Raw genomic sequence first — 10280 nt, 5'->3', positions numbered from 1 at the left:
TCATATTTATGCAGAAATATTGAAAATTCAAAAGAGTTCACAAACATTTTAGTAATCCTGTAAACACCTTATAAGCTGTCCATGCCTGCTTTTATAGGATTTTTATGATAGGAAGAATATTGTGTATGGCACGAATATTTTTATTTACTTAACAGTTAATGGAATGACTATGTTCATGGGACTTCTAAAATAATTCTCAAAAAATGGCTTTTGTCGATAGCCATTAGTGACCATGGAAAAATAATGACAGCGTTAATCAGCACAATTCAAATGTATAACCCCAGGGAAATTTATTAATAGTGTTTAATTGCAGTAAACCAAAAATATTCATATTCTTTGCTATTAAAAATCACATCAATTCGCAGCTTGTCAGTTGAATAACATTGTTTATAACCCTACTTCTGATTTCAACAAGTATCTTGAATTTCAAAACTCCATTGTTAAATAAACATATGAATGTGGTTATTGAATTAATTTGATAGCCTTTGTACTTTATGAATACATATTTCCTAAACATCAAAGGCACAATCAAGCAAAAGTTAAGCATTTGGAAATCCACTTTACTTCAGTATGAAGAACATTGCAGTTGGTGAACATTTGCACTGAAATTCACAGAATATAAAAAGATGGGATCATTCCTCAATTTATTTTTCATATTCTTTCTGATGACAGCAGGTTCCCTGATAGCTTTGACTATTATCAATTCTGATTAATAACATTACAAAAACAGTGCAAATGCTTTAAGGAACTACCACCCTAGATTTCTTCAAGATAGACTATTTTTAGCTACAATACATATTGATTTCTAAAGACAGTCAACATTAATTGGATGCATATGTCCACAGATCCTGTCAAAGGTGACATTACAATGTGTATTTCTCCTTCAGTACTTAAAGAATTCAAATGAGAATTTATAGGACAATATAAAAATGATTATTTCACAGAACTATGATTCTTAACGTTGTTATAATGTGAGGTATACATTGAGTATCAATCATTGCATTTTATAATTTTGACGTGGTGGTAGATATCTAATTACATTCATTTATTTCAACTTAGGTAATATAAAGATGCTCTTTCCCTAATTGGAAAATGTTATTAAATATGATTTGGAATTCAGAGAGCTACTGTAGGTACACTGGAGGTTTCTGGCGTGCCTGAATTACACTTTATGATTGTTTCTATTTCAAATAGCAGATTCCCAAGCCATATCATATCCCAAATTTTGAAAGTTCTCCACATGATATGGAAAAGACTTCTAAACTTTGATATCACCCTAGTAGTTCCTTAGAGCTTGAGAACAATCCCCAACAAAGGGCCAACCATGATCAAATATCCCTTTTCATACTAAAGATGCATCAAAGTATCTTAGAAAAATTGGCAGTCACAAGCAATTAACACCTAAAAAGAGAAACCTAAATGGCAACTGACAGTAAGTTACTCATCGTATTTGCTTGTAGAACATTCAGTCCCAATATTGAAAAATAAAGGCTTCTGTGTAATAAATGCATTTCCAAGTTTTCTTTTCACCCACTGAATATTTTGTGATTAACAGGTCACTTAAGCCAAATCTCGGTGCTTGTGGCTGGTTAAAATCATTCTCAATATGTCTTCAATGGCAGTTCTGGAATGTCATCTCTCGTGTCAGTTCTCTTTATTTCTTTGTCACACAAGCCACTGCTTTCTTAGCAGCATCTTCAAGGTCACTTGCAGAAGTAATGGGAAGTCCACTTTCATTCAGAATGCGCTGGGCTTCGTGAACATTTGTTCCTGAGGGGAAAGAGGAGAAAAAAAAAGTCAATTCCTATTTCCTTCTAGTTGTTAATAAAGGAGAATATTTGTAGCTCAGGGTTGAAATGAGGGGCCCTTGGTGCTCTCTGAGCTTAGTTGTTTTCTTGCACACGTTTCATTACCCAAACTGGGTTGTTGCTGATGATGATGTTACCTAGTTTGGGTAATGAAATGTCTGCAAGAAACAACCAAACTCAGAGAGCACCAAGGACCCCTCACTTCTAGTTTTTGAAAGCCATAAGAGGAACTTGAAGGTACAATAAAGATCAAGCACATTTCATATGGTGGGCCCATGAAAAAAAGACATAGAAATATTAAAACTATTTCTAGTTGTATGAAACTTATAGGTCTTTTGGATTTTGACTCTATGCCATTAAAGTACACGTCCAGCTTTTTCTTTGTAATGCCTCCTCCTATGTTTAAATTTTACACTGAATCTAAATAGGTAACTGAATCAAACTGAATCTGCTAGTTATAGGATAACTACTGTAAAATAACAGTATTGATCTCCTATGGATCCAGAAGACAGAAGAAGTCAATGACAACCATTTGGCTAACTTAATACTGAGTAATTTAACTTACTTCAACTGTATATTAATAGATAAATAGCTCTTCATGAAATGTTTCAAAAGAATAAATTACACAGCACAGGATCCGACAAGGAATATTAGCAAAGACGTAAGATATAGATCAAGATTTCCCCCCCCCCTATAATACAAATTACTCTGGTGGAGATTATAAATAGCCTACCATGATTTATTTTTGTGTCCATTTATCAGAATAAAAAAGAAAGCTAACACCAGAAAACTAAATCAAAATATATATTGCATAAAAAACGTACAGACTCTGGTGTGTTCTTACGACATGAATATAAACAGAGGTCTTACACCTATCCGATTATCTGTTCTCAAAGGCAAAAATCTCTGCTAGGTCTACTACTAGAGATTTATTTATTTATTATTATTTATTTATTTATTTATTAATTTAATTTATATACCGCCCTTCTCCCGCAGGACTCAGGGCGGTGCACAGCATATTAAAACAAGTACAAATACAAAATACAAAAAATATAAACCCCTATAAAACCAAATTAAAAACCAAATATTAGAAGCTGTTATTCCTATTAAAATTATTCTTAAAATCATCCCTAAGTAAAATCCTCCCTAGGTCAGGCCCGCNGCTCCTCAAAGGGAGCCCCATGTAGAGAGCATTACAGTAGTCCAGGCGGGAGGTGACGAGAGCTTGAGTGACTGTGCGCAAAGCGTGGGTGGTTCCTCTATCACAGAACATTTGCTTTCCATGCAGAAGGCTCTGCATCTCTAAATAAGGTTGGGAAAAGTCAGGGCTGTCCTCAGAAACATTTACTGCCAGGAAATGAACCAACAAGATGATACTCCTTTGTTACAATTCCACATGCAGGAGTAAACATTTAATTGTCAGGTCAGCACTGGTGATGGGACGCTTCTCCAAATCTGACAGGATGCAGCTACTTTAAAAGCTGAAGAATAGGCTGTGCTGCACACACAGTTCAAGAGAAGAACTGAGAAGAACAGAAAGGGGCTGCTGCAGTTACTCTGAGCACTTGTTGTCAGAAGCAGATATCTTAGTCTCTCTCTACTGCCGGGCCTGATGCTGAGAAGGACCTTTCACAGAGTAAAACCACACAAGCCAACACTGTGATTCACTACTACTCCATTTCTTTTACTCCAGCATTCTCTGGTATGTCCAGTATATGCTTCAACCCTGTGCAAGAAGTTCACCCAACGTATCTTCTGAATTGGCCAAGCAAGAGATTACACAGACTGTAAATTCTGTTGTAGGGTAATATATTTCCCTTAGGAAGGGAAAAAAAGTTACAAGTTTTTTTAAGTTTTACGTTACAGCCTTATGCATGTTTACCTGACTGCAAGCCTCTTTTTTTTGTCTTTAAACAAAGAGGGGTTTTGTTCTGAATAAATATGCATAGGACTGAACCGTCAGAGATCTAGAAGTGGACAGAGCCATCAAGTTCAGTCAACCTAAGACTTGTCGCCTGCAAAGAAAGAAAGGGAGAAAGGAAGAAGTCATAAATTAAGAGAGACGTTTCAGGGATGTGGGTGCTACGCTCTGTCAGGCTCCTCCTATACAAGGCACATGCATGGCCAAACGAGAGGAGATTAATTAAGAAAAAAATGACTGATCACTGCTCACATCCTGTAGCTCTTTGTTCATTAACGCTGAAAAAAGACAGGCCCAGTTGAAATGTTCTGACAGAAATGCTCACACAAATTTAGTTCCTCTCCAGAAGTCTCTCTCTCTCCCCCTCTCCCCTCTGTTTTGATGCTGATTGGGCACTTCGTGACACTAATGGCATCTTTCCCTTGGTAGCAGAAAGTATAATGTGCATAACCAATGGCTGTCACTATGCTCTGGCAGGTTTAACCATGAACAATGAATGCCAATAAGGAGGATCCACAATACTATTAAAAAACTGCTCCCAGGGTAGAAATCTCATCCCCTGAGTGAAATATTCACACATGTATTATGATTTTGACAGGAAAAGGGACAACAGTCACATCCTGTCCTCCTGAAGTGCTAAAATGTTTAACACAATCAGCCAGATCTTCTGTCCTGCCCGACAGGTAAAAAATGTTTCTACTTATAAATCAAAATGGCAGGTAACTTGGAATTAGAACAAGCAGCAAATGCATTTGAGAAATTGTAATTCTAATTAAAAGGCCGTCCATGAAGCATGATTAATAGAGCTAAGTTTTACCTAGTAGAAGGTATTTGTTATCTTGCATAGTGTTTTGTGAATAGTCTGTTTGGTCAGTATTCCTGCAGCAATCTTAAAAACAGGTTGCTATTATCTTCATATCCCTGGAAAGGAGTGTGTCAGTGTGCATGTTTGGTGTGCACAACTGGGAAAAAGAAAGAGGAAGCTAACTTGTAATTCTGCCGTACTGGCAGGACTTGAACAATCTTCCTGATTCACAGCTCAGTCTCTCAACCAGAATATTACACTGACTTTAACTCCTGATTTCATTTCCAATAATTGTTTTTAGGCCTTAAGATTGAACTTTCAATCCCCGCTGGTCTCTTTTAGCACTCGAGTTTTGATGAGCAACATATATCCACTGTAGATGTTCAATAGTTATGATCGTCATTTTACTATATATTTTTTAAATCTCTGAACTGTGATGCAAAAGAAATAAGCAAAGAAATGCTTTGCTTTAAGGCATCAGTCAGTTTTGTCACTGAATTAATTTTAAGTCTGTCTGTCTCTCCATTCATCCATCCATCTCTCTCTTATCTCTCTGCATATACATGCTACTTTTCTCTATGAATGTAAATATTTTAGTTATTAGCTTGCTTGTTTAATAGGAGAAAATATTGTTTTAACAAAGCTTCAAACATACTGATATAATACATAGTTTCTCAGAGTTCTGAAACTTATTCAGATAAAACTGTTTTGAAAGATATTTTTAAACCCAAAGAATCATAAGGAGAAAAACTTTGTGGGTGCTAAGAAAGACACCTCTTGAATTCTCTTCTTTTTCCCCAGGAAAGTGGATGAGATACGAGATGCTTTCAGGGGGAGGCGGATACAACTCCCTTCCTTAGAGTGGTTACATGACATTTATAAAATGTCATAAAAAGGATCATGTTATTGCTATCTAGAAAGGTGTATTACACTAATACACTAAGGTGTATTAATTATGTGATAAGAAAAAGTCTTGCAAGATCTTTTCTTTGTACTGCATTTTTGGAAGAACATTGATTCTTAATGTTAAAATTCAATAATCCACAATTTCACAATTCCAGCAGCATGTGCAATCTATCTCAATTGTAAGTATATGAGTATTAAAAAGTGGGCTCAGCAGTGTGTATGAAATATCAAACTATAAGCAACAATACCACTGAAATTAACTTGTACTAGAACTGTAGTTTATCGTCTACTTCTACCCCAGGATAAGTTGGGCTTCTGCTTCTTTTCCAAACAATTCCACTGTATTTGTGCCACTTTCTATGGCATTGAACACTTTTGCAACTCTATGCACCTCCTAAGCTCACAAAAAAGGTGAGAGAACATTGGCAAAGACATTGGAGTGGGACTAACGGTCAAGAAACAATGTCCAGTAAAGAGGGATCATTATTTTGTTGGTATAAAAGTTAAGGATGATGATGCTTATTATGGATACAAACCTTCACCCTCATGTTTATTATGTTTTTTCCAATATTAGTTTTTTAAGATATTAACTTTGGTATGATGAACTGGCATTCTAGGAGTGATCTCTCTCTCTCTCTGTCTCCCTCCTTCCCTCCCTCTGTGTGGGTATGAGTGTGCTCAAAGTACATATGCACAGTATGGAAAATATATGGTTAATTACTTAGTTGGAGAACTGGACTATTTGTACTGACAGTAGTTCCCAAAACAAACAACAAACTAACAAACTCTAGTGCTCCCTTAGTGCTAATCATTACTGTTCTACATTTATACACATACTAGAGGCTCAAGGCACCTTCTCAAAGGCAAACATAATTTTGACCTAATTCCCTTTTCCTTTGCCACTAGAAAATAATGAATCTTATCTCAATATTTGTGCTGCTTCAGCTTTTTTAATTGGAGATCATACTAAATGCAGATACTAGTACGTTACTCGTTCTAAAAACGATTGTGTGCTCTCATCAATATCCCAGGTCATTTTCAAAGAATGTGTTGATCAAATATAGTCTGGATTGTTTCACAGGCAATTTATTAAAAAGGCAATATGCTGAGCTGGTTAAAATTTCCAACGGGCATCAAGATTGTTTTAGTTTGGAGGATGTGTCAAGCTCTCTGTAAATGTCAAAAGAGAGTCTTCTCTTTCTCCTGTTTTTGATATCGCCTGTATCAAAACCTTATCAATGTTTAATTATTTATTTAAATTAAATTTATATGCCACCCACTTCACTATGCAAAGCAACTCTGGGCAGCTGACAATAAAATATCCATAGGAAATACTGGAAATGAGAAAAAAAAATCATCTGCAACCCACAGAACTATTTGTTGCTTTGGCAACTGTCGGTCGGTAGGTAGGTAGGTAGGTAGGCAGGCAGGCAGGCAGGAAGGAAGGAAACCATTATTAGTGTTCTGAGTTTAAAAAAAGTGTTTGAAGAACATATTCATAGATAGACACAATATTTATAAAGGTGTTACAAAGGGATCTACTACAGCAATCTAGAATTGAGATCCAAACTACTTATAGTTGCTTGTAGATTTCTATAGTGCCATTCAAAAATGGTGAAAAGACCAAGACACGTTTGTAGAGTTGTAGTTTTTATCCAATCTATTTTTATTACTAATTTTCTTATTATAAGAAATACTTTCATAATAGTTATCAGTTATTTCTGCAAAAAATGTTCTTCGAAGGCATAAAGGTAAATAAAATTCATTGCATAGAATGGAAAAAATCCTACGCAAAAGTGAGAGAGAGAGAAAAAAGATTGACCTCATTGCATTTTCATGAACGTCATAAACAAGAATGAGTGGTTCAATAATATCAGCTGCACTCAGCTTTATAAATAAATAAAAATTAAATATTATTTCTGAAATGTAAGGAAACAAAAATATTATATGCATTTGCATTTGTTAAAGCATAATGTTAAAGCCATAAAAATGCTCAGTATTTTTTTAAAAATGTTTTGCAAAGGGTCATTGTTTGGAATCCGTGATTGTTTGGAATCCGTGATCAGTTTGAATAAACTGAGCTTCCTTTGATATTTGAAGTGCCAGAAATCTTTAAAAAGGTTGCAACATATTTAACAGAGGAAGTCTAAAAAAATAAGAGTTAAGGTTTTTTTTTTTCCTTCCTGACTATGGTTTAAAAACACAGAACTTTTCTTTTACTGAAGTAAACCAACATTAACCTACTGCCACTGGATGGTGTTAGAGATCTGTAAACAGAGTTTCAGTCCCAGGCAATCAAAACAATCTACACTGTGCTTGCACTGAATGAAGCTATTAAACAGAGAAAAAAAAGTGGAAGAGAAATTTGCATGGTTTCTCTCTATAATCAAGATTTCCCTTAAACGTGAACTGTAATACACGGGGTAATCAGACCAACCATTTTACTAACTGTGCCACAGCTGGATTCCAAACCTATTCAGATCATTGGAAGAATGAAAAAAAAAAGCGCAGAATTTGGTTTTCTTATTATTGTTAGAAACCAGGAGTGCATGTAATATTTGCAAGAATAAAGAAAACATATTTGTAATCGGCTGAGTTTATGTTCCGCATTAAGTCATAATGTAGTTGACTGGACCTGTTTTCTTCAAACCACTTTTTAATTATTTTGTGGCATTATTTGCAGTATGTTAAACCAATACATGAGAGCTGCAATGGAGATGGACTAGTGCAGGGGTCTTCAGACTTGGACCTTTTATGATTTGTGGACTTCAACTCCCAGAATTCCTCAGCCAGCATGCCTGGCTGAGGAATTCTGGGAGTTGAAGTCCACAAGTCATAAAAGGGCCAAGTTTGAAGACCCCTGCACTAGTGCAATCTTATAGTGCCACGTGGCCTCTTCAGATTCTCCTCTATCCATCAATCAAAATACCTAAAGAAAGAGATACTTGCAGTGGGTTTGTATCTGTGTATGGAAATCCTAATACGGTGCATAGCTCTTTGACTTTCTCATTTATTAAATCAGATACCGGTAGTCCTCGACTTACAACAGTTTGTTTAGTGACCATTCAAACCTACTTACAACTTATCACTTATGACCGTTTTTCATACTTATGACCGTTGCAGCATCCCCATGGTCACATGATCAAAATTCAAACACTTGGCAACTGACTCATATTTATGATGGTTGCAGTGTCCGTAGATCCTGTGATCCCCTTTTGCAACTTTCTGACAAGCAAAGTCAATGGGGAAGCCAGATTCACTTAACAAGTTACTAACTTAACAACTGCAGTGGTTCACTTAACAACTATGGCAAGAAAAGTTGTAAAATTGGGCAAAATTCACTTCACAAATGTCCTGCTTAGCAACATAAATTTTGGGCTCAATTGTGGTCGTAGGTTGAGGACTACCTATATTTGTTTCCTGGTCCTGATCTACATCTTTATTATTTAAAACATACCCCTCAGCATATTATATTCTATTACTTTCCAAACTACTTTTTAATTATTTATTTATTAAATGTATACACCACCATCTCACTGTCTGAAGCAATTCTAGGTGGCTTACAATGTAATAAAAAATAGAAATGTAAAAACAATTATAAGAACAATTAAAATGACAGAGGATTAAACATAGGTTAAAAAAAAACAGGCTCGAGTGGGGCGAAGCAAAGATGGCGCCTTTCCTGTTACTGCACCCACCACCTCTATCATAAAGTGACTCTATTGAGAGGCTAGGCCAAACTAGCTTTCCAAATAGGTAAAAAATCTTGGCCCTGCCCCTTTGGTTAATATTACAGAAGTCCTCAACTTATGATCAGCTGCTTAGTGGCCACTCTAAGTGACAATGAACCCCAAAGGTACTGGTAGGCCTTCCTCCCCAGTGATGCTTCCCGTGGTCATATTTTGGCCTGCATTTATGGCATTCACAAAGCTACCTGCTCCATTCAAAAGGAGGTCACCAATGCATGTATAAATATATGATGGATGTAAATTCCTATTATGTAGCTCTTGAGGCAGCGGGAGATACGAGAGATAGGTCAATCTCCTTGTGTAAGTCTGTAATCTAAGAAAATCTTCCTATAGGTTGTACGGGCAGTAATTACCTAATTTTAATCCAGCCCTTTCAACAATTAGTTATAAAAATCTTTTGAAACAGAGGAGGTGCACTTGCCCGTCAGGAACAATTACTTCATCAGTGAAATGCAGATTACATGATTCTTCTAATTGCTTTGGGCCCTTTTAAAAAAAAAAGTACTTCTCAGCCGAGGATTACTCATTCTTTCTTTTATATCAAATAAGTAAATACCTGTAAGTATAAAGTTACTATTTTTGAACGAGAGACTAATCCTTCCTTTATCCACCGGTAAAACAGCTTGTAATCATTACACAGCTTAGAACAAAGATTTGTCCAGAAAATCATGCTAAATCAAGACAGAGTTGACTGATTAAAACTTTACTCATTAAGACATCTGCAACAGACTGCTGCAGGTCAGCAAAGAATTTTTTAAAGTCCAGCCACAAATCTGCTAAAGATTTATAGGAATAATTATGAACCTTCTGTCGTAGAAATGCATCAAAGGGAACGGATTGCTCCATCCTGTATTCTTTCAGCTTCATTTTACAGTATCCTGGACTTTTCATCATTATGAATTATTGTTAATTTTTATCTCAAATCATGTGAGATTTATTTAATTAAGAGACAAGTATGGAAAACCAGAGATTAGAGAAATAGTGTGAACTTTTTATAAGGAAGATTAGAATCATCATCAGTACTATCTCGGCTAATGTTATGAAGTTTGTTGGCAAGGCTGCATCCTAGATTCTAGAGCAGGGGTCTTCAA

The 10280-nt window shown here is 35.8% G+C and overlaps 1 protein-coding gene across 1 annotated transcript in view; it reads right to left on the bottom strand.

Moving 5' to 3' along the window:
* Window positions 1-265: 265 nt before the first annotated feature.
* Window positions 266-10280, bottom strand: part of LOC107291671 (succinate--CoA ligase [GDP-forming] subunit beta, mitochondrial) — a gene marked incomplete at its 5' end in the record, with an annotated part of 94068 nt that continues 84053 nt past the window's right edge. Inside the window, one exon of the mRNA XM_015820693.1 lies at window positions 266-1770. Within this exon, the coding sequence (XP_015676179.1) occupies window positions 1655-1770 (116 nt within the window). The remainder of the gene's footprint in view (window positions 1771-10280) is intronic.

This window comes from Protobothrops mucrosquamatus, unplaced genomic scaffold (assembly GCF_001527695.2).
Source record: "Protobothrops mucrosquamatus isolate PMUCROS unplaced genomic scaffold, P.Mucros_1.0 scaffold1162, whole genome shotgun sequence".
NCBI classification, from domain to species: Eukaryota; Metazoa; Chordata; class Lepidosauria; order Squamata; family Viperidae; genus Protobothrops; species Protobothrops mucrosquamatus.
The sequence above is the reverse complement of the archived record's forward strand: the minus strand, read 5'-3'. Positions and strand labels throughout refer to the sequence as shown.